Genomic DNA, 27,497 nt, shown 5'->3' with positions numbered 1-27,497 from the left:
TCCAGCACCCCGTTATCCGACACTTGTGACTTGGAATGTGCAGCTTCTCTCTTTAGGAGTGATTCTTTTTGGAAGTATTAAATTTTCTACAATGTTCAAGAAATCCCACTGGTGTAACTTCTAGTTTAAAAGAATTTTTTATTAACCAGGATTCTTAATTCCTTCCAACATGTCAGATAACAAATCTTTTAAAGATAACTAAGTCTTTGGTCTGACACACTAATATATAATTGATAATTTAAGTTAATATAAAAGTTCATTATTTTTTAATCATGTTCCCGAAGAATAAGTTATAAATCTGTGAGTAACAGTCCATTAAATTAGCACTTCATTTCTACAGAGAAAAAATGGAAACTTCTATCACGTTCAAGGCCAGAATTCTGCTAAGAGTTGCTAAGTTTTTCATAAACACATGTAATACACACCCAGAACTTGATAAGGAAGGTAATAATTTTTGTATTTTCATAGTTGAGAATTGTTCTCAAGTTCAGCAAGAGATTGTCCGTCTTTTTTTTTTTTTCCTTTTTATGGCCGAACCCACAGCATATGGAACTTCTCGGGTTAGGGTTCGAATTGGAGCTATAGCTGCAGGCCTACACCACAGCCGCACTGGATCTGAGCCACATCTGCAACTTACACCACAGCTTGTGGCAACATCAGATCCTTAACCCACTGAGTGAAGCCAAGGATCCAACCCGGGTCCTCAGAGACACCATGTTGGGTTCTTAGCCTGCTAAGCCACAGTGGGAACTCTGAGACTGTCGACTTAATGACCCACATACTCTTATCAGGGAGAGAGATAAGTATTTTCCAACATACAGTTATTTATAAAGGACTTATGTGAAACATGTAAAATACACAAAAACATAAAGTGAAAAAGGATGAACTATGGATTAATAATTAAGCATTTTAAGGTATATTAATAGCGAGATGACATTTACTGAGGGGATATGAATAAGTGGGTGTGAACGACAGTAACCTGACTGCCAACTAGAACACCAGGATGTGGCTCAAGGGCAAACACTGGGACCAGAGGGGCTGTCAGGCTGAGGACTTTTTCCTGTTTGCTAATGGTCTGGTTTCCCTCTGACCCACCATGAAAGGAGCTCCTAGATCGGGATTTGTTCATTGGAGAGACAAGCCCAGGCGGCCCCATGTGGGGGAGCGAGAGGGAAGGACGAAGACAGCGTGCAGTGTGTCAATGAAGCAATTACTGCTAGAAGCCCCTGGGAATCAGGTCCCACAGGGAGCGCCCGCCCTGGGGAAGGGCGAGTACTGATCCACAAATCCCGACCCTTGCTGGTTGAGGACACCCCGAGTGGCCCCCACCCCACCCTGCAGGTTCTGGCATCCAGAAGACACCTTCAGAGCTCTGTGGGTTTGGGGAACTGCAGCTAAGCTAGAGGCCAGGCACAGACAGTAGGCCTGCCACACCTGCACTACGAAGATGATCCTTACACTCTTATAAAGGATCGGTGAGATGCCAGCGCAGTTTTAACTAAGTAGGTTACATGTGAATAAATACACCTGTAACAATACCACTGTCAACCTTTTCCACTTTCCCCAGAGAAAAGCTCAGATAGGTATGTGACACAAGGCAGTCTGATCTAGAGGTTGAACGAATGCCAGGGTCAGTCTGAATATCAAATGTTGATATAATGTAATCTTTTATTAGATTAAAACATAAAAACTGAAGCTCTGAACTCTTCTTCCTCCTTCACAATGCGTTACCTTGCATGTTCCTTGAGATGGAGGCTCGCCTTTCTGGCCATTGCTGGACCAAAGCATATGGAGCTTTGTCCAGCTCTCAGCTGGAAGCAGTTCATCCCAGGGCACCTCTGCACTGTTCTAAATGGGTAAGAAAACACTAGTGATACTCGGCTCTAATACAGTTGTTTTGTTTTGTTTTGTCTTTTTGCCATTTCTTGGGCCGCTCCCGCGGCATATGGAGGTTCCCAGGCTAAGGGTCGAATTGGAGCTGTAGCCACCGGCCTATGCCAGTGCCACAGCAACGTGGGATCCGAGCCGTGTCTGCGACCTACACCGCAGCTCACGGCAACACCGGATCCTTAACTCACTGAGCAAGGCCAGGGATCGAACCCGCAACCTCACGGTTCCTAGTCAGATTCGCTAACCACTGAGCCACGACGGGAACTCCTAATACAGTTTTAGCATTTGTCTATCACTTAACAAGAGGGAGATGAAAACTTCAAATTTTACAGAATTCCTTGAAAGGGTGTTTATTTCCCTGTGTTCTAAAAATTAAACAGAAACCCAACCACAATGCGGCTCCACCTCGGAATTCAGTGTAACGCACATCAAAATGCTCTGACTTTCCATGGTCTCTGGTGTGAAAGGCAGATGGGGTAGGCTCCTTGCTTTCATCCCTTTTACAGAAATAACAGTTCTACAGAAACATTTTCCAAATTCACAACTTCTTAAGGGAGTTACAAATGAAAAATCAGAAATGCATTGCAACTTTCCTAAACAAGTACTTAACTAAACTCCAGAAATGTGACACAAAGTTATAAAACTCCATTTTATTTGGACTGAAATGTGCATCTTAGTTTTAAAACAACTTAATATACAATTGTTGTCATCACTTTGAATAATCTTCAACGACCTAGGAACAGAATAGTGCGAGGTCTTGCTGTTTTAGTTTAAGAAATCCAGTCTGTGTAGACATAGTTATATTAAATTCCCTTAGAATTGAAAACTTTAGAATCAAATCATTTTAGCCTATTAAAGACTTTTTTAAACCTGCATATTATCCTACAACAGACAACTTCATGATACACGTCAACAAAACTCAACACCACTTTCTCCAATAATGAAGAAGAGTTTTTTAAAACTGTTACTTTTTAAGTGACGTGAAACTAAAGAAAATCGGCTGCTGGTATTAGGATCCTCGTGTTTGGAGAAGAATACCCTGTGCTTTACCACCTGCTGCCAGGCTCGACAGAGGTAGGGCCTATAGTCTATGTCCCCATCACCGGGGCGACGAAAGGCACAAGAAGGCTCTTCTGCTGCGTTGGAGGTTTTCTGCATTATACTCTGCGTTGTTGCAAAAAGCACCAATCGATACTCACTGACGAGCTTCTCCAAGAGTTGAGAACATTTCTTCAGAGTCGACTCCTGTAAGTTAATACTTTCCCCTCCATTGACACGGTCTATCCAATAAAAAGCTGACAGGCTGTCCACAATCAAAACGCAGACAGAGGGATGACTACAAAACAGAGTTTCTAGAGAGTACAGCGTGAGCAGCAACTGGGTGCTACTACTGCAGTATACCAAAAACAGTCTTCCAAGGCAGTATTTCATTATTTCTTCAGAACTCTGCGACAGTCTATGCTCAAGAACTGTAACAAGCCGAAGCATGTCAAAGTGGTAATCCGTATCGATAAATAAGACTTCTACTTCCAGTCCGCCTTCTGCTTTTGGAAGTATACATCGTGCTGTTAAATGATAAAGCATTTCTGTTTTTCCTGTTCCTTCTGGACCATGAAATTCAAGAATGTCACCTGTGTAAAATGTAAAAATGTCAGTCAAGAGGCAGCAGCATAGTAATGGGAGGCTACAAAATGAAAATGCCTGCAAAAATGTTTAAAAAGACACTTACTGAAAATTTTTTCTTCTGAAGGAAAATCTAAATCCATTTGCCAAAATGGAGTCACATAAGCAAATACAAATAAGGAAATTAAATCATTCGATTTCACCTCTGAGAAAGGCACTGGCCATTACTTGGTGCCAAGACGATGTGAAAGACGAAACGGCAGGGTGTTGCAATGAGCCTGGGGGTCTCCTGGGCACACTCCCACACGTCCTCCCACCAACTCGGGGATGTCTCAGTGTGAGCAAGAAAGCGCCACGGCCCTAGGTCTTTTGAAACGCTCTGGCCACTGGTGCACACCATTTCTAGCAGCTGACTGTCCAATATCCATTTTCTCCTTTTTCCTTACATACAAAACCCCATCTGGTGGAAAAGGCGACGTACCCGGCTCCAAACCTGCCCAGTCTTCGCTGCCAAGAGAGGTCAGTGGGCATCACAAGAGCCAAGGAGACTCGGGCGGATGTCTGTGGGGGCCTGGGGGGCTCTGAGTTTCCTGTCCCGACACAGGTGCCACTTCTGCTCTGCCACTCCCTTCTCTGGAGATGAAACAGCCAGGACGACAGGTACACACGGAAGAGGACAGGCCCTACAGAGGGTGCAGCAGGAACCGGGGGGCCAGGACTGAGAGGACAGTGTGCACCCCCGCGCTTCTGTTACACACGGTTGTCAGTCAGAGCCCACCTGGTGGCTCTCCACAGTGCTGGCCTTAGGGGTGGACCAATTCTTGACTGCGCAGTTTCATACACTCAGGGCAGTAAGAGCCCACAGCTCTCAGGCCCTAAACGCCAATGGCACCTCGCGGGGGAAGGCCCCTCCACGCATTTCCCAACTGCCCTCAGTTCCTCCCTGCCGTGGGAGTATCTCTTGTTGAAATGACATCTGCATTGTGACTTATTTTCCCAGCATCACAAACCAGAGGCAACCACTCTCAACTCTGAAGACTTCACATCTCTTTCTAAGTAGGTGCCAGTAATTCGGTCACTGACGATGGCGCACGTTACATAAAGGCACCTGGAGAAATCCACCTCCAGAGCTTTTCAAAATCCACTCTACAGAGCAGCCTGCCTGGTCTTGTTCGTTTGCCATTTAATTTATGGCTCAACTACATAACTGGAAACACTGTGTTAAAACGCATATTCTTAGGCCCCAAACAAATTACAAAGTCTGAGAATCCAGTTACTTTATTTTCTGGTATTACTAACAAACCACTGTATGTTGGAACATTCACAAATAACATATAAGAAATCTAGCAATTTGCTACCATACCGTATTTACAGTCATATAAAACCTCAGCCAACTTCCACTACGATCATACATTCATTTTGCAATTCAAAATTTTGATTAAAAAGATTCTCCCACACCCCCCCTCCAAGATTCCAGCCTCGAGGAATAAAGCTGTTTTCACGTTAACTGTCATGGTTGCTCGTATTAACAGGGAACATAGTGACTAAAGCTGTGTTCAGCCCGGATGTTCAGCTTACTCTCATCCACTCTACACCTGAGGGGCCAAGCGGAAACCCCCCCTCACCCCAAGTAAAAGCCTTTGACTGCTCTGCGTTATAAAAAGAGAACCAACCAGGTGCACTAGACGAAGGAACATCCCCCTGGACCAAGACGGCTGTTCGCGAAGGACGGCTGAAAGCCCAGCCCAGCAAGCGTTATCTGGAAGTGGTGCAGAGGCCACGCTGGGCTGCGGGGAAGCACACAGGGAGACCACCAGCAGACCCCTCGCCACGCTCTCTCCTTCGCCCGAGTCGGCAGCAGAGGCTGCTGAGCAGCGGTCAACCTTTCGACAGGGCTTGACACGCGACAAGGGAAGACGTCACACCACACTGGAGTCTCACGCCACCCGCGGCGGGAGAAGCAAACCTGATCACATTCCATCCTCACACTCAACACGCTACGGCACTTCGGCGATTCACTTGAGAGGCTCCCTGTTCACTGCTTCTGTCCCCAGCACAAGCACAAATCTGAATGTACTTCATCAGAATGCTTTCTTCTTAAGAACTTTATTAAAGAAACCTGAAGAATGAAAGTGGGAGTTCCTGCTGTGGCTCAGTGGTAACAATCCTGACTAGTATCTATGAGGACATGGGTTCGATCCCTGGCCCTGCCCCGTGGGTTAAGAGTCCTACGTTGCTGTGAGCTGTGGAGTGGGTCACAGACTCGGCTTAGACCTCGCTCTGCTGTGGCTGTGGTGTAGGTCAGTAGCTGATTCAACCCCCAGCCTGGAACCTCCATATGCCATGAGTGCGACCCTAAAAAGACCAAAAAAAAAAAAAAAAAAAAAAAAAGAGAGAGAGAGAATGAAAGTGGAAGTTCTTATTCGGTGAAGATTAAACGCCCAGAAGTCCACTTTGGCACACGGCCTTGTGAAAGGGAGCAGGTGCGCAGGGAGCCACGGGTGGGAGTGCAGCGCTGCTCAGCTGCCAGCAGGTGTGAAGGAGGCCGGGGAGCAAGGCCTGGGACGAGGGACCAACAGAGGAGAGAACAGGAACCATCTGTCCATGCTGGCGTGGCCCCTACAGCTGCCCCTGGGCCCAGACGTGCTGGCGCATCACTTCCATCGAGTCTTCGGCCCTGACTCAGGAGGCAAGAGCAAACCCAAGGTGGGACTTAAACGTTCCCAGAGACTGGCTGGAAGTACTGTTATAAAGTAAACACACAGCAAAGCAGAGACTTTCCTTTCACATAATCACGTAACTGTCCTAACGAGAACAGAGCTTTCGAAACGGGAGTGAGGACAACCTCTGGGCATCACAGATAAACACATCCCGCAGCCACCAGGATGCAAGACTCATGACAGCACGGAGAGGCTGGGTATAGTGGTCCAGGAGAAAGCTGCCTAGAAACAGAACAGAAAACCCTTTGGGGGTGGGTGACCCTAAAATTAAGAGAGAAGACTGAAACTCAATTCTTGGGCTGTATCCACAGTTGGAGGAGTCAGCACAAAGACAGACAAAACAGAAATTTAATAGGAAAACTATGTGGACAAAACTACACAGAGCACAAAAGACTTCGAGAAAATGAAATATACTAAATAATATTGAATGCAGCAGAAAAGTTCTAAAAGTTAAAAAAAATGGCAGGGGAGAAGTGGGGAACAGGTCACTGAACTGGTCCGGGACAGTAACCTTGCAGTAGTAAATATATGATTTGCAAAAGCACATTTAATATAAATATTATTTTACGAGCCCTGCTTTAAAAACGGAGACACCAGGAGTTCCCTGGTGGCTCGGTGGGTTAAGGACCCAGCACTGTCACTGAAGTGGCTCTGGTTTGATCCCTGGCCCAGGAACTCCCACAGGCTGCGGGAGCGGCCAAAACAAAACCTGATCCTCAGAAGACAGACGGAAAAGGCAGCAGAGGGAGCAGCAGCCGCCTCCACACCCGAGCAGGCATAGAATCAGACAAGGACGCAGGGAATCCCCGAGGAACCAGAGGAAGGACGCCACACTTCAGGCTCATTAAAAAAGTAAAAAAAATTCAACTGCTCCACGTGGCCAGAGAGTCAAATGAAGATAATTCAATAAGAGAAATGTCACCTATTCTGAAAAAAGAGGAGGGCTCCACACGGAGACAGAACCACAGGATGTTGTCCGAGCCAAACTGTGCTGTGGATGTTTTCTGGAATTCTCAGAACAGGGAAAAAAATGAAAATGGCTCTGCCAAGTATCTTCCTGGCAAGAGGGGTGGTGCCTAACTGGGGGGAGTAAGGCCTTCGGAGCACCTTCCTACATGGCTTAACAAGCTTCCCAAATATCCTCACGTTAACTAAGAAACAGCTGGTGCAGCATATATATGGAGGTTCAGCACAGATTAAACTGAGGCCAAGTTCAGCTTGGCCAAGGAATTATTAGGTAGATAAAAACACTCTCCTTTTGCAGATTTACAGCAAAGCAGGTAAAAAGGTCATTTATAACAACTGGGTAAGTAAAATCTGCAAACCTGGAAATTACACATGAATATTATCACTAAGGTCTTGAACGAGACCCCCTACGAATATGTTTAATGATGAACTGAAGTCAGTTCAATGATTTTATAAACATTTGCTGTCTAGTCATAAGATCAAAGGTCACAGCAGACATGACCTTCTAGAGCGGAGACACGGCCCTTCTAATAGCACTGGGTGTCGCTCTCATGTGGTCTTCGAGCTGGCACAGAAAGTCTCACCCTCGGCCCAGGTACTATGACAACTTGCAGTTAAAGAAAAAAACACCCCCCAAAAAACTCCTCTACAGTATGACACTTGACAAATTAAACTAAATCGGAAAATCTGGATGGTTTGGCCTTGATAGTTACTCTCACAACTAGAATGCCGGAGGGTTTGGGTAACAGATTGTCAGAGTGAGTTTACGAATCTGAACAGCCTTCAAAATAAGGAAAAGAAAGAAAAGCAAAAAGTATCTATCATCTTGGTAGCAACCTACTAATTGTATAGCAAGTATGTTGAACTTGCAGATTACAATTGTTACAGTACTGAAGAGGTAATGAGTTTATTTACATGCGGTACTGCGGAACCACTATCCAACAAAGCATTAAAAATATGTTTACAGCAGCATTAGACTCCTGGAACCCCCAAATCTCTTGCTGCTTCAACTTGAGCTTCCCTGTAACAGTTTTTGATAAACTGCTGTTACTCCAGTGAGTACCCATCTAACTCAAGTCACAGCTCTAAGAGGTATCAAAGCTTAAAGTAAACATTTTTGTTTGTGACTGAACATAATGGTGTTTTAAAAGTTTCTATAAATGTAATATTTAAGTGTATTAAGTCGTGCTTCAACCCGGGTTTTTTGTTTTTTGTTTTTTTTTTTGCTTTTGGAGGCCGTACCCACAGAATATGGAAGTCCCCTGGTTAGGGGTCAAATTGGAGCTGCAGCTGCCAGCCTACCCCACAATCACAGCAACGCCAGATCTAAGCCGTGTCTGCGACCTACACCACCGCTCAGGGCAACGCCAGATCCTTAACCCACTGAACAAAGCCAGGGATCGAACCTGCATCCTCATGGACACCAGTTGGGTTTGTTACTGCTGAGCCACAACAGGAACTCCTCAACCCAGTTTTAATGTCAGTTTTACAAGGTTCAACTTCATAATATTCTTTCTGATAAAACAAAAAGACAGTTCAATCCTCTAATATGTTTGATCAAAATTCGTCAGTTAGTATTAACAGTTCAGATTTTCGTTTTGGCTCACAGATCTGCTCTACAGAAATACTGAAGGGAGTCCTCAGCTGAATGAGAGAACAGTAGGAGAAAGTGACTTAAATCCAAATGAGTAAATAAGCACCCAGGTAAAGATAACCACAAAGGGAAATATAAGAGAGCACAGGTGCTTTACCTCTGTAATTCTTTCTTCATCTGATTTAAGGAAAAAGTGCAGTAAGTACTGTTAGTGATTTTAACTAGGTAATAATGTTAAGTGTGGTTAAGGGCATACAAAGTACAAATATGTAAATTACAACAGTGCCGAGGATGGGGGTGGAATGGAGCTACACAGTAGCAAAGCTTATATAAAATATTGAAATTAAGATGGTATTTAATCCAAGTTAGACTGTTATAAAATTAAGATTTTAATTTAATCCCCAGGGTAATCATGAGGTAAATAACTCAGGAAAAATAAAGTAAAACTAATGACAAGGAATTAAAACGGTACACTGGAAACATCTCTTTAACACAGAAGAAGACAGTAAGGAGGTATAAACAAGAGAGAGACACACACGAATGCCAAATGGGAATCATACACCTTTTCTTAACCAACAATAAATGATTAAATAAATAGTCCAAAAAAAGGGCAGAGACTGACAGAATAAAAATCATGATCCAACCACAGGTTGTCTATAATAGAAACACTTTTATATTCAAGCCTCAGGTGGACAGCAGAAGGTCAGAAAAAGAAATCCCATGCTAAGAGCACCCCAAAGAGAGCTCAAGGGGTCATACTATGATCAGACAAAATACACTTTAGGACAAAAATTGTTCTGATTGACAAAGGACACCTTGTTTTTACTGCAGTAGAAGAAACGCAGCTGCCAGCCTACACCACAGCCACAGCAACGCCAGATCCGAGCCACATCTGCGACCTCCAATGGCTCATGGCAACACCAGATCCTTTAACCAACCACTGAATGAGGCCAGAGATGGAACCTGCATCCTCAGGGATGCTCGCCGGGTTCTTAACCCGTGGTGCCACAACAGGAACTCCCATCTTACGCATTTTAAGTGTACAGTTCAGGAGCGTTAAGTCATTCACCCTGTTGTGAATCTCCAGAACTTTCCATCTTGCAAACCTGAAAATCTGTACCCATCAAACAACTCTTTCTCTCCTCTTTCAAGAGCCTAGTAACTACCATTCTACTTTCTGTTTCTATGAATCTGACCATTTCAGATACCTCGTATAATTAGAGAGAATTTGAAAGAAAGAATTTTTCTTTTTGGGACCAGCTTATTTCACATAGCATGTCCTCTGAGCTACTGTGAATAGTACTGCTATGAATACAGGTGTGCAAATATTAGCTTAATACTCTCCTCTCAATTCTTTTGGATATATACTCAGAAGGACAACTGGGTGGGTCAGAGAGTAGTTCTATTTTTCATTTTTTGAGGAACCTTCAGACTGTTTTCCATAATGGTTGCACCATCTTACAGTCCCATCACCAAAGAACAATCTGTAACCCCACCTCCCCAATACCTGTTATTTTGGTTGCCTGACCGTAGCCATCCTAATGGGTGAGGTGACAAAGAAGGGCATTCTATAAATGATAAATAAGTCAATCCATCGATAAGATATAATAATGATGATAAATGTGTATGTAGCCAAAAATACATGGAACCTGCAAAAACTAACAGAACCAAAGGAAGAAACAGACAAATCACCCTTAGCTGGAGACTTCAATACCCCGCTTTCAATAATGGAAAGAACCTTACAGAAGACCAGCAAGGAAACAGAATGCCTGAGTAACACTAAAACCCAACTGGAACTAAGAAACATCAATAAAACTCTTGCCCCGACTATAGCAGAATAACATTCTTCTCAAGTGCACATGAAACATTCTCTAGGATAGACCATACATGTAGCCATAAAACAAGTCTCGATACATTTAAATAGACTGAAATGACAGAAGTATGTTCTCTGATCAGAAAATACTGAAAACAGGAGTCCCCGTCGTGGCTCAGTGGTTAACAAATCTGACTAGGAACCATGAGATTGCAGGTTTGATCCTGGCCTTGCTCAGTGGGTTAAGGACCTGGCATTGCCATGAGCTGTGGTGTAGGCTGCAAATGCAACTTGGATCCAGCACTGCTGTGGCTCTGGTTTAGCCTGGCAGCTGTTGCACTAATTAGACCCCTAGCCTGGGAAACTCTTTAAGCCACAGGTGTGGCCCTAAAAAGACAAAAGACAAAAAAAAAAAAAAAAAAGGAAAATACTGAAAACAGAATTAGTTACAATAACACCAAAAGCTGTAAATCACCTTGACCTTGGATTAGGAAATGGCTTCTTAGATAAGCTACCAAAAACATGAGCAAGAAAAAACTGTTAAGTGGGGAGCTGCTGCTGTGGTGCAAGGGGATGGGCAGTGTTTCTATAGAGCCAAGACTCAGGTTTGATTCCCAGCCCAGCACAGTGTGTTAAGGATCTAGCGTTGCCACAGCTATGGCTCAGGTCTCAACTGTGACCCGGATCTGATTCCTGGCCTGGGAACTCTGCATGCCACCAAGAGGCCAAAAAAAAAAAAAAAGATAAGTTGCTGGACTTCATGAAAAGTAATAACTTTGTGTTTCAGTGGAGACCAACAAGATAGTGAAAAGACAAAGATAGTGAAAAGAATGGGAGACAACAGTTCTTGTTGTGGCTCAGTGGTAACGAATCCGACTAGTGTCCATGAGGACTTGTGTTCAACCCCTGCCCTCGCTCAGTGGGTTAAAGATTCGGCATTGCCGTGAGCTGTGGTGAAGGTTGCAGACGTGGCTCAGATCCCACATTGCTGTGGCTGTGGTGTAGGCCAGCAGCTGTAGCTCTGATTCGACCGCTAGCCTGAGAACTTCCCAATGCCTCGGGTGCAACCCTAAGAAAACCAAAAAAAAGAATGGGAGAAAATATCTGTATATGTATTTGTAAAATATCTGTATATGTATCTGTAAAATATCTGTATATGTATTTGATAAGGACTTGTATCTGGAGTATCTTACAACTCAACAATTAAAAGACAACCCAATTTTGTAAATTGGCAAGAAATATGAAATTTCTTCAAATTACATACACAAATTGCCTAAAAGCACATGTAAAGATCCTTAACACCATTAGCCATGAGGGAAATGTAAATCAAAACCACACTAAGTATCACTTTAAAATCACTAGAAAGGCTAAAATCAAACAGACACACAGTAACATGTTAGCAGGATGTGGGGAAATTGGAACCATTATACACTTTGCTGATGGTGGCAAGGAAAATCTGGCAATTCTCAAAGCACCTGCTTTGGAAACAGTCTGGCAATCTCACCAGATATTAAACAGAGTTACCATACAACCTAGCAGTTCCTCTTGCAGGTTTTACCCAAGAAAACTGAACATACATCTCCACAGAAAAACTTGCACACAAAATAATCATAGCAGCATTATTCATAACAATCAAAAAGTAGAAGCAACCTGGAGTTCCTGTCGTGGTGCAGCTTAAACGAATCCAACTAGGAGCCATGAGGTTGCAGGTTTGATCCCTGGCCTCGCTCAGTGGGTTAAGTGTTGCCGTGAGCTGTAGAGTAGGTTGCAGATGCAGCTCAGATCTGGCTGTGGTGTAGGCTGGCAGCTGTAGCTCTGATTAGACCCCTAGCCTGGGAACCTTCATATGCCGCAGGTGTGGCCTTAAAAAGCCAAAAAAAAAAAAAAAGTTGAAGCAACCTAAATGTCCATCAACTGATGAATGGATACAATAGAATATTCTTCATTAAAAAGGAATGCACTACTGATGCATGCTGCAACATGATATCTTGAAAAGCAAAGTGAAAGAAGTCAGTCACAAAAGACCACATATTATATGATTCCAAGTATATGAAAGGCCCAGTAAAGGCAAATCTACAGAGGCAACAACTGGATGAGTGGCTGCCTGGAGCTGGGTGGGGAGGGGAGGGGGAGTGACTGCTAATAGGTAAGGGCTTCTTTTGGGGGTAAAGAAAATATTCTAGAATTGAGTCTGGTGACAGATGCACAAGTGTGTGAACTGTACACTTAAATGGATGAATTTTCTCTATTTAAGGCGGTTCCATTAAAAAAGAACCACATGACCTTCTTTCTAGGTTTTCCCTCGTGCAGAAGTGCTAACAGAGCGAGTGGGTCCGTTATTTCCCTCTTGTTTGGGATACAAGGTTGTTCTGAAGATTTACTGCAGAACAGTCAATCTTTACCCAACTTCATTGCATCTGACGTAAATAATGAAGGCTTAAAAGTGTGTTTGTCAGGATCTCTTTCTCAGTTTTTTTTTTAACTTCTTAATTTTTTTTTTTAACTTTTTAAATTTTTTTTTTTTGGCCTTTTCTAGGGTTGCACCCGTGGCACATGGAGGTTCCCAGGCTAGGGGTCCAATCGGAGCTGTAGCCACCAGCCTACACCAGAGCCACAGCAACATGGGATCCGAGCCGTGCCTGCAAACTACACCACAGCTCACAGCAATGCCAGATCCTTAACCTACTGAGCAAGACCAGGGATCGAACCCAAAACCTCATGGTTCCTAGTCGGATTCGTTAACCACGGAGCCACAACGGGAACTCCTCTTTCTCAGTTTTTAATTTCACAGTTTAACCTACATAGGCTCTGGCTACAAGTGTGTGTGAATATATGTGTGTATGAATTCGTGTCAGAGAAAAGCCTGTTTTACAAAATGTAACTTACGACCCTCTCTTTGGCTTGAGACCATGGTTTATAGAACGTCATTCATGACCCTCTATTCGGCTTGAGATTGTGTGTTTACCATGCACGGGTGAATCTTCATCAGCAAACAGACAGGGTTCTATTTCTCTCAAGGAACTTCTACCTTCCAGTCGGGCAAGGAGCTTGCAAAAGGGAGAAAAAAAAAAAAAAAGGAAAACTCATTATCTAAAAATAGAAAATCCTAGAAATTGACATTTATACAATTTCCCAAAATCCTTAAGACTTTTCATAATGTGAGGATTTGGAGGCAAATATGAAATAGGAAATACAATTGAGGAGAAAAAGTGTGTCCAAGTATTCAGAAGAATACGTACTGTTCCGTTGCACGTAGGGACAGCAGTCTCAGACACCAGACCAAACTGCTAACAGTGACGTGTGACGCTGCCTTGCTACAACCCTCCTCTCACTGTACTTACCACACTGGTTACCAGCTTCTAATTGGTCTGCCCGCTACATTGTCAGCTCCTTACCCAGAGGACGGGAGGGGAGGAGGGACAAAGGTGAGAAAGGCAGGCTCCCCCGAGAAGCTCCCACCTAAATCTGGGAGGTGAACAGGGCCCAGGCCGGCACACCTGGCGGATGGGACAACATCAGCCAAGGTGCAAAGGTTGTAAATAGCACTGTGGGCAGCAGAGCTCGTGGCACAAACCAAGCAGATGATGACGTCCTCAAAGAACACAAGTCAGATCACAGGAGTGGGTCTTGGATGCCACAGTCAGGAGCTTGCCCTCTGGCTTGCAGCTAGGAGGAGGGGGTTTAAGAAGCCATCTGGAGTTCCCGTCACGGCTCAGCGGAAGCGAATCTTCACAGTATCCATGAGGATGCAGGTTGTGTCCCCGGCCTCGATCAGGGGGTGGAGGATCTGGCGCTGCCTTGGGCTGCGGCATAGGCCATAGCCTCTGCTTGGATCTGGCATTGCGGTGGCTGTGGCTCTGATTCAACCCCTAGCCTGGGAACTTCCGTATGCCATGGGTACAGCCCTAAAAAGACTGAAAAAAATTAAATGTTAAAAAAAAAAAGCAGCAGCAGCAGCAATCTGGAACAGTTGCAAGGAGACAGCTGGGACTCCAGAACCTGACCTGCTAGGTCACTTCTCCAGGCCTGAGGTTTCTCATCAATAAAGTGAGCAACACAAACAGCACCTCCCTCACAGGACTGCTGAGGTTCACAGTGCTGCACGAGTGCCTGGCACAGCGTGAGCACGAGGTAAGCCTGAGCTGGGTCACCAGCATTCACACAGCTCTCTGTGGCTACTAGGGGGTGGATCTGAGAACAAAGCCAGATGTGGAGAAATGACTGGAGTTTGTCACACTAACCTGGAGGAGTGCCTGCTCCAAGACAGAAGGAATTAGAACCAGGGCAGGCAGAATTCAAGAAAGGTTGAAATGTCGACACGGAAAATGTAATCGGAGTTGATCCTCGAGGGCCTAAGGAATGAGCACAGATTGGACAACCCTTCTCTACTACACAAAAAAGCACAGCGGAAAGGGGAGAAAAGCAGTGACCCTTTGTAAAAGATTTCCTGCAGCGACAGAAAGGTTCTAGACATTAATTTGGCTAATATTTACTTATTATTTTTTTTTTTGTCTTTTTGCCATTTCTTGGGCTGTACCGCAGCATATGGAGGTTCCCAGGCTAGGGGTCGAATGGGAGCTGTAGCCGCCGGCCTACACCAGAGCCACAGCTACGCGGGATCCGAGCCGCGTCTGTGACACCACAGCTCACAGCAACGCCAGATCCTTAACCCACTGAGCAAGGCCAGGGATCGAACCTGCAACCTCAAGGTTCCTAGTCAGATTCGTTAACCACTGCGCCACGACGGGAACTCCTAATATTTATTTATTAGTTTTGCTTTTTAGGGCCACACCTGCGGCATATGGAGGTTCCCTGGCTAGGGGTTGAATTGGAGCTCTAGCTGCCGGCCTACACCACAGCCAGAGCAACACCAGATCGGAGCCAAATCTGTGACCGACACCACAGCTCACGGCAATGCCAGATCCATAACCCACTGAGCAAGGCCAGGAATCAAACCTGCATCCTCAGGGATACTAGTTGGATTCATTCCCACTGCACCACAATGGGAACTCCTGGCAAATATTTACCGAATGTCTATTTAATGTACAAAGCACTATGGCAGGTAAAACAGAAATTATAGAAATGAAGACAATGAAGCGACCCTCAAAGAACCTGCAGTAGGTCCTCTAGGAGATGAGATTTCATTACAAAACAAGCTAAGGATGGCTAACCACACAGGAAAGAGTGCTTTGAGTTGAGGCAGAGATTCTGAGGGTGCCCTTTGGTCAATTATTTACATAAGTACAAAGACATTACTTGTCTTTTTCACTAAGCTGACACTTGCACTGAGGGTGCAACAGCCAAGGTGGGCTGAACTGCTGGCACCCAGCACAATCGAGGCAACGGGATTAAGCCGTGTTAGCACACCAACTAACGGTATCCTTCACCACTTGCAGAAATAAAAAGCCAAACAAGCAAAACTATTTTACATAAAAATGTTTTTGATGAGGCAGTAAAAAAATACTGGTTCTATTAAATCATGACCTTTAAGTACTTTTAAAATTTTGCCTGTGAAGACAGGGGAAGCATGCTAGTAAGAAAGAATTTAACCTTGACCCAAGAGAGGTCTGGCCTTTTACCCTTGGCTCCTGGGAGATAATCTCTAGGCTCTTGGAATATCCCACTGATACAAGTGTCCTTGTTTGCTGGGGCCTGAGCCACAGGAGGTGGGCTAACAACAGGAGGTAAGGTGAGGGCTTTGGGTCAGTTTTGGTATCAGCGGGCTGGAGACAGGCCAGCTGTTCGGGTGACTACGTCCACACGACAGAACCACACAAAGACCCTGGACCCCCAAGTGCAGGTAAGCTCCCTGGGTTGGCATACTGTCCCCACTCCTGCTGGGGAAAGAGCACCGTCCCTGCTCCACTAGGGCAGGACAACTGGCAGCTCCACATCTGGAATGCCGGACTTTGTCCCTGTCTCTTCCCTGGGCTGATTTTAAGCTGCATCCTTTTGCTGTTGTAAACCATAACCAAGCGTACTCTGTAAATCCTCCCGGCAAATCACTAAACCTGAGGGTGGTCTCGGGGACCCCCCAACTTGCAGTTAGTGTCAGAACGAGCGAGGTCTGGTGGACCTGGAACTCTGCCGTCGGTGTCCAAAGTCAAGGCAGTCTTGGGACTTCCCCCCACTTCATATACAGATAAAGAAAGCACTTTTGCTCCAAAATACAAGGATTCTTCTTGAGGAAATGTATGATTATCTGAGCTGGGTACTTTTTCCTACAACAAACTTTTATTTTAAAAAACAAATGATAGACAAATTATGATTATACACACTTCGGTATCTGGCAGACACTTTATTGAAAATGAAGACAGTGAGCCTGTCACTTTAAGGGAAGTCACTGACAGTATTTGTTGCCAATGATAAAAACTGAGTTTTGGAAAACTTTTATCCACAACTGTGAGCTTGACAGCGCCTCAATATGTAAGGTGCTGGTGACATCACTGGAGATTTTAACAAGTGTGATGTGGGGGCACAATTACGTAAAGTGCTGTGTCAGGACTTGGAAGGTCTTCCCAAGTCAGGGAACCAGTGTCCCCGACAACCCACGATTCCTGGACAAGGGTCACTCCAAGTCCTGCAGAGATCGATGGGTTGTCACGTAGGAAAAGGTCACTGGTATAATTTCACACCCTATGTTGCAATTAATTTTCAGGAAAAAAAGCCTTGGTAAAGTATCAAAGAAGAATATCCACAATTGTCTGAAAAGCTCTTAAAACACTCCTCACTCTTTCAGCTAAATGTCTGTTCAAGACCAGATACTCCTCATATACTTTAACCAGAACAACTTACAGTAATAGACTGGAGTTCCCGTTGTGGCTCAGCAGAAACAAATCCGACTAGCATCCATGAGGATGCAGGTTCGATCCCTGGCCTCGCTCAGTGGGTTAGGGATCCGGTGTTGCCGTGAGCTGTGGTGTAGGTCGCAGAGGCAGCTTGGATTTGGGGTTGCTGTGGCTGTGATGTAGGTTGGCAGCTACAGCTCCAATTGGACCCCTAGCCTCGGAATCTCCACATGCTCCAGTGCATCCCTAAAAAGACAGACAGACAGACAATACAATAATAGATTGGAAGAGGAGAGATGAGAACCCAATTAACTTCTATTCGGCCAAACAGTAAAGAAATTTCCAAATATGCAAAACGTCACTCCTCACTACATTTTTATTTAGAAAAATAGCTATTTTTCATTAAAATATTTATGATAATATTCAGTGGGTTTATTATCATCACTGGTACATGAATGTAAATATTTTAATTTTAATTTTTATTATTTATTTATTTTTTTGGTCTTTCTGCCTTTTCTAGGGCCGCTCTCACAGCATATGGAGGTTCCCAGGCTAGGGGTCAAATCGGAGCTGTAGCCACCGGCCTGCGCCAGAGCCACAGCAATGCAGGATCCGAGCCGCGTCTGTGACGTACACCACAGCTCTCGGCAACGCTGGATCCTTAACCCACTGAGCAAGGGCAGGGATCGAACCCGAAACCTCATGGTTCCTAGTCAGATCCGTTAACCACTGAGCCACGATGGGAACTCCCTGAGTACAAATATTTTAAATTTCTCCGTTTCACTGATTGATGTAACCCACATAGAAGCTCCTTTGGTGATGGGTGTGACCTGGAACTCCGTGGTCATTCGGCAGTACACAAGCACTGGATCATTGGGCTGTCCACCTGAAACTAACGTAACGCTACATCTATTACAGTCAAAAAACAAACAAGCAAAAACCACAGCTCTTTGAAATTCTCAATAAATTTTAAATGTGAAATGCAGTCCTAAGGCCAAAAAGTATAAGAACCACTGAGTTAGAAGGTTGAGAGTCCAGCCAGGAGAAGAGAAAAACTTTCCAGGATCAGATGCAACATGTGAAAACACCACAAAATGTTGTTTCAAAGTGTATGCAAATCACCAACATCCTCTTCAGAAGAAGGACTAACTGAAAAGTTTCTCCAATTGCTTTCTCTTACTGCCACTGCTCAACATATTGCAGAATCCTCCTCTTGGGAATTCCTCCTTAGCATTCAAAAATTATTACAATTGTATTGACACGGCTCTCAGGCAAAGATGGTATTACTCCTCTTACCAAACTGGCTGACTCTGCCAATGTGCATCTGACTTTCCACTATTATTAAAAAGTCAAATTCGGCAGAACCTTCCTGCTACCCGCTTGCATCTCTCACAAGTGTCCCATCCTAATAAATCTATTTCTCGCCTATCAAAAAAAAATCAAATTCATTTTCAAAGGATGAAAACCATCTATCACTGAGAAATTTCAAAACAATGTGGGTTTTTTTTGGGGTGGGGGGTTGTCTTCTTAGGGCCACACTCAAGGCACATGGAGGTTCCCAAGCTAGGGGTCGAATTGGAGCTATAGATGCCAGCCTACACCACAGCCATAACAACATGGGATCTGAGCCACATCTTCGACCAACACCACAGCTCACAGCAACGACAGATCCCCAACTCACTAAGCGGGGCCAGGGATTGAACCCATGGATACTAGCTAGATTCGTTTCTGCTGCGCCACAAACTCCCTCAAAACAATGTTTCACAATGTCCAAAATAGGGCATACTGAATGGAGGGAGTGGAAGTACCTCCTAGATCTTGGAAATAGATGAGCCCTTAAAAATAAATGGGTAATATTAATAATTTAAGGAAGTCACTTAATGGGATGAAGTATCTTCTAAACCTAAGCAAAAAAAAAAAAAAAAAACACCTAAAAAATGTAGCATAAGACTGTTAGATAAAATGAATGATGTTGTTCAGATCTGAGGAATGAGTTGAAAGCAGATATAATCAATCTGGAGTTTCTGCAGACAGAGTCAGTTAAGCCAGGGTAAAGGGAACCCAAGTTCTGCTTGACAGACAGTTTAATCCTTTCAGGGAGGATTAACGCATCAGGCAAACAGAGCTTGGTGACAGTAGCTATTAAGATAATTCAACTAGTTCTCTGGATTCTCTAAGCAACATTTCTGAGCCCAAATTTCCTAACTGGAAAAGAATACACAGCGGACACAACAATTTTAGTCTACTTGGCAGTTTCACTAATATTGTAAATTAACAGATTTGGCATTTGGTTTGCAAATCAGTATCTGCTAAGTTTTATTATCATAACAATAGCTATGTAATAATAGCTACTATTTGTACTTGCTGTAGCATCAGTGGTACATAATTTATATACATTATCTGTTTTAATTGCCACATTAACTCTATTTGTTATCATTCTTTTTTCAGATGAGAAAACTAGTGGATGCCAGAGTCAGGATTTAACTGAGGTCTCCTTGGCTCCCCTCGCCTGGAATTCTTTCCCTGGGCTATAGAGCCTCACAGTCAGTATCTCTGAGTCTGACAAATCCACAGACACGGGTTTTTGGACCTGCTCAGCTGAAGAGCTAACTCGTCTGCCGGCCTCTCTCAATCATTCCCCCTAACACCACAAGGAGCCCCACATGTTCTCAACAGCAACGTCAGTACCGGAGCAAGTATACAGCCTGCAAAAGGGGTGATTCTCAATTACACAGAAGTTCACTGGTAAACCTTCAGGCAAGTCAGGGGTATTCAATGCTGGGGACAAATGGATACAGCCAACACCATTCCTAGTCCCAAAGAATTTAACAGAGAGAGTCAAAAGGTGAAAACAAGTACACGACAGCAGGTGCTAAATAGAAATAAACATGCGGGAGTTCCCGTCGTGGCGCAGTGGTTAACGAATCCGACTAGGAACCATGAGGTTGCGGGTTCGGTCCCTGCCCTTGCTCAGTGGGTTAATGATCCGGCGTTGCCGTGAGCTGTGGTGTAGGTCGCAGACGCGGCTCGGATCCCGAGTTGCTGTGGCTCTGGTGTAGGCCGGTGGCTACAGCTCCGATTCAACCCCTAGCCTGGGAACCTCCATATGCCGCGGGGAGCGGCCCAAGAAATAGCAACAACAACAACAACAACAGCAACAACCAAAAAAGACAAAACACACACACACAAAAAAAAATGAAATAAACATGCGGCCCTGTGGCGGCAAAAAAAGGGAGAGTCAATTCTAACGTGTGCGAGAGACACCTTTAATTTTTGAAGGAGTCAGCATACAGTTCTTTCGGGGACATACAAAACATTCACTGTTAGAGAAACACTCTACTTCTTTCCACCTGAAATGGCCTTTCCCCGTTCTCTCCACTGAATTCCCGAAGGCGCAGGCTCCAGACCAAATGGAAGTTCCACACCTTCCTCGAGGCCACCGCCTCCACCAAGCTACTCGTGCCCTGGAGAACACGTCACCAGCCAGTCTCCCTCGGCCGGACCGGACGGAAGAGCTTAAAAGGAAAGCATCTGTCGAGGCTCCTCCAACTCCAAACGCTTTACATTGGGCAGAAACTCAGCAGCTGTCTGCTCAGTTGAAGGTAACAACAGGTCACAGGTGGACAGCCTTGGATGAAGGATGGAGAGTAAAAGAGAACCTCCAATATACCGATGTTCACATCTGGACACTCAACGCAAATATCTACCAAACAAAAGCCCACGAGGATTCTCACAGCTATTATCGAAGTTCTTACTACTCATTAACAAAAGTCTATTTCACAGGCAATCCTATACCTTCAGTGCCTGTCGAGGAGAAAACATATAATACAGATGTTCTAAAACATCATTTGATTACGAAAATCCTTATGCTGGAGCAGGAAGGAGCACTTAAAGATCAAATTAACCAGAAATGAATGACATTAAGACAAACATGTATATCATTGTTTTGGCTAAATGCTCATTTCCCCTGACCTTTTGAGATTAAATCTGTCTGCAGACAGACCCCAGTAGCAAGGTTTCAAATCGGTTCAGTATAAAAGTCTACCTAAGAAGTCAACATTCTAAACCAAATATTCCCACCCCTGCCCCCAAACAGGCCTGGATTTTCACCTACAAACTGAATACAATTCTTAGTAGTTTTACTACAGAAATGCAGAGAAATTCACTCCAGGCAAAGACGTGTAACTATAACACAGAGAAAGTAAAAGAGGAACTAGAATGAGGAGGAAGGCAGGGAAATCAGCAGCTGGGTTAACATGCACGTGACCAAGGCAAACTCTGGCCCTTGTCATGGTCGTCCCTCATATTAAAGGACTAATTCTTTTCCACTTGCGAAGTTAGGCTCCTCTGCCACTTAGAAAATTCAACTGCCCTTCAGGGCAGAGTACTAGGCCTGGCTCTCCATATTGCTTTTGTCTAAATTGTATGGAAAAGACAACTGTTATTCAAATACCAAATAGTAAAATCCCATCGTTTCTAAGTATATTCCCTGAAGAGTTACTGCCTTTTTAACTAATATTTTGTAAAAAGTGATCATCCTATAAGAAGAAAAGGAAAATATATATATAAAAAGTCAAGCAAAAACTACTCTATGTACCCAAGCCAAATTTCTAGCAGAATTTATAAGGATTAAGTTTTAAATTTGTGACATCCCACAAATTAGTAATTGCATTAAATGTATACTTAAGATTTCACTAGGAATTTTTACCAGACTGTGCTCCAAAACTTCATTTTGACAGAAAAATCAACTGCACTCAAGATCCCAGAAAGAGACAACAAAGCACAGAATCAAAACTGCAGCTTAATGTTGCAAGAAGCGCACACACTCACGAGTGCACATGCATACACACACACCCGTCCCCGATCCTCTTGTATGTGAGGAGAGCCCCTCGAGAAACACTCCTGGTGGATTCTCCCAGCCTGCCATCCGCTGTTCCCCAGGAAGGTGAGATTTTTCCAGTGGGTTCTTCTGAGAGCAGGAACTAGACACACCTTGAGCAGCCCCTCCCTGGGTCTTGACAGTGCGCCCACCTGCAGCAAGTACCTACACGTCCTGCTCCTTCGGGTCTAGTAGGAGGGGCACTTAGAAATGAGCATCCAGCAGCAGAAAGGTCGATGACAACTTCGACAGGAGCAGCTTTAGTGGAAGATGGAGGCAGGAGCCAGATATGGTGGGCTGAAGAGGGAGTGAGACAGGAGGTGCAGGCACGGGGCACAAATAACTGCTCTGCTGAGAAGTGAGAGGGTGGGGCTGGATGGAGTTCTGATGTCCAGGGAAGTTTTACTGGTTTGTTTTTATTGTTCCATGTTAGGATGCTGATGGAAATGACCGGTAAAAAGCTTGCAGATGCAGCAGACAAAGAAGAACGGTTTTAGGATTGGGACGATGGTAGCAGTGACGTCGCTGATGGGAGGAGGGACATGGTGGGGAGGAGATGGCATCCACAGCACAGTGGAGAGGCCGCCCTTTCTTAGAAGCAAAAATATTTCTTTTACTTTACAAGAAGAATTCAGAGAAAACAAGTACATACACTTTTATAAATACAGACTTGATGAAACTCCTGAAAAAGCAGGAGTTTCTATATTACTTTAAAGTAGACTTCAGGGCAAAGAAAATGACCAGAGACAAAGAGGGACACTACAGAATGATAAAAGGATCAGCCTACGAGGAAGACACACATACCTAAATGTATACATAGCAGAGTCTTAAAAAAACATGAAGCGAGACTCATACAGATGAAAGGGAAAAAAACAGACAAATTCACAATTACAGCTGGAACTTCAAAACCCACTTCTCAGCAACCAGGTGACTTACTGGAAGATCTGGACAACACAACCAACGGGATCCAGCTCACACACGGAACGCTCTGCCCAACAAGAGCAGAATGTACCTTTTGTTCAAATGCCCGTGCAACATTCATCAAGACAGATCACATCCTGGGTCATAAAACAAACCTCAATAAATTTACAAGAACTGAAATCATACAGAGTGTGTTTGACCATAATGGAGACAAACTAGAAATCAGTAACAGACAACAGAAGAAAAAAAAAAAGAGTTTCTGTGAATTCTTGTTTTTTTCAATGACACATAAAGCAAGGCAGAGAGAGGGGAAGAGGAGGAAGGCATAAAATGTATCATTAAATGATTACCGGACACCAAGTGTGGGGTAAACATTGTTCTAAATCCTGAGACTTAAAGGAGTAAATCCAAAAGAGAACAAAATCTGGAATGGCTCGGGATCCTGAAACGGCAGGGGTGGGAGGAACACAGCACGTAAACAACACAAGACCCAACACAAGACCACAGAGGCGCGTCAGGAAGAATAAACTGGGCAAAGGAACCAAGACCCCCAGTAGGAAGGACCTCCTTACACCGGACAGACACGTTTGTCTAAGTGGGCACGGGAGCAGAAACTTGATGCAAGTGAGGAAGTGAGCCACGTCAGTGTCTGAGGGAACAGCAATCCAGGCCGAGGGAACAGACAGTGCAAAGGCACATCTGGCACATTCAAAACATGGAGGCCACCAGTGTGTCTGAGAAGAGTGAGGGTGAGAGCGGTAGCTTTGCTGAGAAAGGCAGAAGAGATCGAGGTCATGGGTTGGGCTGAAGGGCCAATCACACATCCTTGCAGGAAGCAGGATTCTGAATTTTACTATAGATACAGAAGTTTCTGGAAATCTCTGAGAGTAGAGCCTGCACAGGTTTTGAAAGGATCACTCTGGATATGAAAGGGAAAATACATTGAGTAAGTGTGAACAGGGTGGAGCAAAGACCGGTCAGGAACTTACTACAACCAAGCAGGTGATGGTTAGTAGGGACAGGAATGGCTGGAGTAAAGGCAGTGAAATGGGGTCAAATCCACGATATTCACGGCCAGAACTCGCTAACCAATGTGGGCAAATTCAAGGTTTTTAGCTTGAGCAACAGGTGGAACAAAATCTTCACTTAACAGATGGTAAGACTTGGGGGGAAGCGTAGCTGGAAGGGAACGGAGAAATCACACCCGACTGCCCTGGTTTTAGAAAGACAGAAGCCGAGGCTTCATAACCTGTCCGTGTGCAGCAGAAACTAAAGCAGCACTGTGAGCAACGACCTACACGTCAATAAAAATTTTTTTAAGTTAAAAAACCCCACAAAAACTGTACTTGAAGTTCTCTTCTGGCACAGCGGGATAAGAATCCAGCATTGGCACTGCAGTGGCTTGGGTTGCTGCTGTGGCATGGGTTCCATCCCTGGCCCAGGAACTTCCACATGCCCTGGGCATGACCAAAAAACAATCAAACTAAAAAAACCCACCTAACTTACCCCAAATCACTAAGCTGGCTCCCAGCAAAGCCAAGACTAGAACCAAGGTCTCTGAACTTTTAGCCCAGCATTCTCCATTTCAGCTACACCGAAATGATGACACTAGAAAATTTCCAGGAGTTCCCATTGTGGCAGAGCAGAAATGAATCCGACTAGCATCCATGAGGATGTGCGTTCCATCCCTGGCCTTGCCCAGTGAGTTAAGGATCCAGCACTGCCATGAGCTATGGTGTAGGGGGCAGACATGGCTCAGATCCCGAGTTGATGTGGCTGTGGTGTAGGTCAGCAGCTGAAGCTCCGATTCAATCCCTAGCCTGGGAACTTTCATATACCATGGGTGTGGCCCTTAAAAAGGCAGGGGGGGGGGAAGAAGTGTCCTACTTTTCACTTCAGTACTACTGGAATTTTCTGTCATAAACATGTACTACTTAACAAAGAAAGTAAATAAATATAACAGAACTATTAGAATAAAGTTAAAAAAGAGCAAAAGCTTGACAACCAAAACTAGACACCTTGAATTGTTTATCTGTCAGTTTCTTTTAAATTCAAGGTACATTAGCATCTTTGAGAAAACGTCAGGTACGCCCCTACTTAACTACGTGCAGGTGATAGTTGGATGATACCAAAATCCCACCACGGTCTTTTCTAACACTCTCAGAGGAATACAGAAGGAAAAATGCCACTGCCACTGTGCCAAAGTATAGCGAAGAACAGAATATTCTATTGCGAATTGCACTCCAATGCCTGTCTTCTTCAAATCAAGGGTTTAAGATACAGTTTCCACTTGCTATCTAGCCTGCCATAAACGGCACACCTAGAATCTGTTTAAAAAGAAAATATTCTTTGCAACTTTGTTTTCTTGGGAGACCCAATAGGTCTTTTCCCTACTATTCACAAGAGGTGGGAAAGGTTAGCTATTTTATAAGGTGGTTATTACTATGAATTCAAATTTTAAAGTAGCTTATTTTGGTTTCTTGGGATAGTTCGTGACTTCAGATATCTTCCTCAACAAAATGCCTCCAAGTAGAAGCCACAAAATAGACTAGGAAAGAAAGTAGAATCCAAACAAATTAAGTAACGCCATACAGTGAGTGCACTTAGTTGGTTTTGTCAACAAAAATGAAAAAGAGGAGTTCCCCTGTGGCCTAGCGGTTAAAGGATCCAGTGTTGTCATTGCTATGAAGCAGGTCCCATCTTGGGCCTGGGAACGTCGAAAAGAAGGAAAAGGAAAAAGAATGAAGGGACATCCACTGTCCAGCTCAGGTCGCCGTGTGTCCCCCCCCCTCACACACACACACTCCAAAGTAACATGAGTGAGGCAACCTTGCTTAGGATCTCCAAACAGCTGTGGTAAGCAAACAATATGATGCTAAATTCTCTGTTCAATGATTTGACTGTTCTGGGCTCTCATTTTTTGGATCCTAGGCTTGCTATGATTGCAGAAAGCATCCGAGTTTAACCTGGGTTTCAAATGATCATTTCAGTAAGGTTGTAACTGGAGCAGTTCTTATACCCTGCAGTGTCTGGACTCTCAAAGAGCAAGGGTTGGCCAACTCTGGCCAGCAGGCCAAATCCTAAAGTTTAAAAAAGATAAAAGGTTTCCTGGACCACAGCCATGCTCTTCTGTTTACACATCTCTGGCTGCCTTCACAGGAGAACTGCAGAGCTGAGCAGTCGGACAGAGACCAAATGGCCCGCAAAGCCTAAAGGTTGCCTATCTGGTCCTTTACAGAAAAAGCTTGCTCGGAGTATTTCGGAGTATTGCTTCCTCTCCCTGTCTGTATAAAAGATCCTCCAGGACCCACCTTTGCCTATTTCTCAACTTACTTCCCAACACTGTTTCCCCTCGTTAGCTCTGGTCCAACTACAAAAACCTACTTGCCGTTCTCCTCCACCAGCCACGCTCTTGCTCAACGCAGGACTCACATACGTGCAACTTCCTGCTCCAAATGCCACCCCCTCCTGACCAAGCCAACGTCCAAGTCCCTAAAACTTCAGCTGACACCTCCTCCTCCCAGTTAGTCTTCTAGGATGCGCACCCCTCGAACGCACAGCACGATTTACCACGCGCATTTCCAGCTCTGCAACAGCGGAGGCTCTTCCGTTTCTTACTCATCTTCCTTGACCAGCGGGTGACACATAATGAGAGCTCGATACTTGCCGGCTCAACCCGAATCAATTCTTGCAGGCGTCAAACGGATTGTGAGGCCCTGGGTACTTAGGCGGCTAATATAAACTGCGAGAGCGAGGGCTGGGTGCCACAAGCAAGACGGACAAAATAGAGGGAGAGGGTGGCGCCACCTACTCAACCACTGTTCTAGAAAACTCCACGAGCGACCCCCCCGCTTTTCCTGGCTTCTCGCGCACCGCTCACCACGTCGGTGGTCAACGTGGGACAGGTGTGGACCACAACGCTAACGAGGGCTCGCACCTCACAGCCACCTGTGCTCGCACTGAGGCCTCCGCAGACCCGGGGGAACGGGTTTGGGGGGGCGGGGCTCCGGGGCGCCGGCGTCCGGGCCCCGCACGCCTGCCTCCCCCCCGGCGCGCCCCGGCCTCCCGCGCCCTCCGGTCTCCCTCGCCCGCCCGCCGCCCTGTCCGCGTCTCCCTGGCTCCTATCCCGGCGGCTCTCACCTCCGTCCCAGACTCGGCCCTGTGGAAGTCACTACACATCGCCCCGGAGGCTCGGCGCACCAGCCACTCAACCTTCCCGCCAGCAGCGTCCTCGCCGCGCCGCGCGGGCGCCGCAGCCAGTCACAGGCGCGGACCGCTGACCCGGGCGCGAGCATGCGCACTG

At 45.0% G+C, this 27,497-nt stretch overlaps 1 protein-coding gene across 4 annotated transcripts; it reads right to left on the bottom strand.

Moving 5' to 3' along the window:
* On the bottom strand, positions 1,644-27,497 carry XRCC2 (X-ray repair cross complementing 2). 4 transcript variants are annotated; one of them, XM_003134536.6, is made up of 3 exons: positions 27,335-27,497; positions 13,572-13,653; positions 1,644-3,521 (listed from the first exon to the last, which is right to left on the bottom strand). In XM_003134536.6, exons 1-3 carry the CDS (start codon positions 27,371-27,373, stop codon positions 2,800-2,802), a joined length of 843 nt encoding a protein of 280 aa, XP_003134584.1. In that variant the 5' UTR covers positions 27,374-27,497; the 3' UTR covers positions 1,644-2,799. The 4 variants fall into 4 exon arrangements, with proteins under 4 accessions (XP_003134584.1, XP_005673154.1, XP_013841012.1 ...); XM_005673097.2 differs by having other exon boundaries at positions 13,493-13,653; positions 27,335-27,470; XM_013985558.2 differs by lacking the exon at positions 27,335-27,497 and adding an exon at positions 26,765-27,188.

The sequence above is a fragment of the Sus scrofa genome, chromosome 18 (assembly GCF_000003025.6).
Source record: "Sus scrofa isolate TJ Tabasco breed Duroc chromosome 18, Sscrofa11.1, whole genome shotgun sequence".
In the NCBI taxonomy this organism is placed as follows: domain Eukaryota; kingdom Metazoa; phylum Chordata; class Mammalia; order Artiodactyla; family Suidae; genus Sus; species Sus scrofa.
This window is presented reverse-complemented; position numbering and strand designations above follow the sequence as displayed.

What these genes read in the sequence shown, in the direction of transcription:
- XRCC2 (XM_003134536.6), bottom strand. Translation starts at nt 27,373, where the DNA reads ATGTGTAGTGACTTCCACAGGGCCGAGTCTGGGACGGAG. An exon ending in GGGCCGAGTCTGGGACGGAG is followed by an intron (nt 13,654 to 27,334) that starts GTGAGAGCCGCC and finishes CCCTTTTGCAAG; the next exon opens with CTCCTTGCCCGACTGGAAGG. An exon ending in TGAAGATTCACCCGTGCATG is followed by an intron (nt 3,522 to 13,571) that starts GTAAACACACAA and finishes CATTTTACACAG; the next exon opens with GTGACATTCTTGAATTTCAT.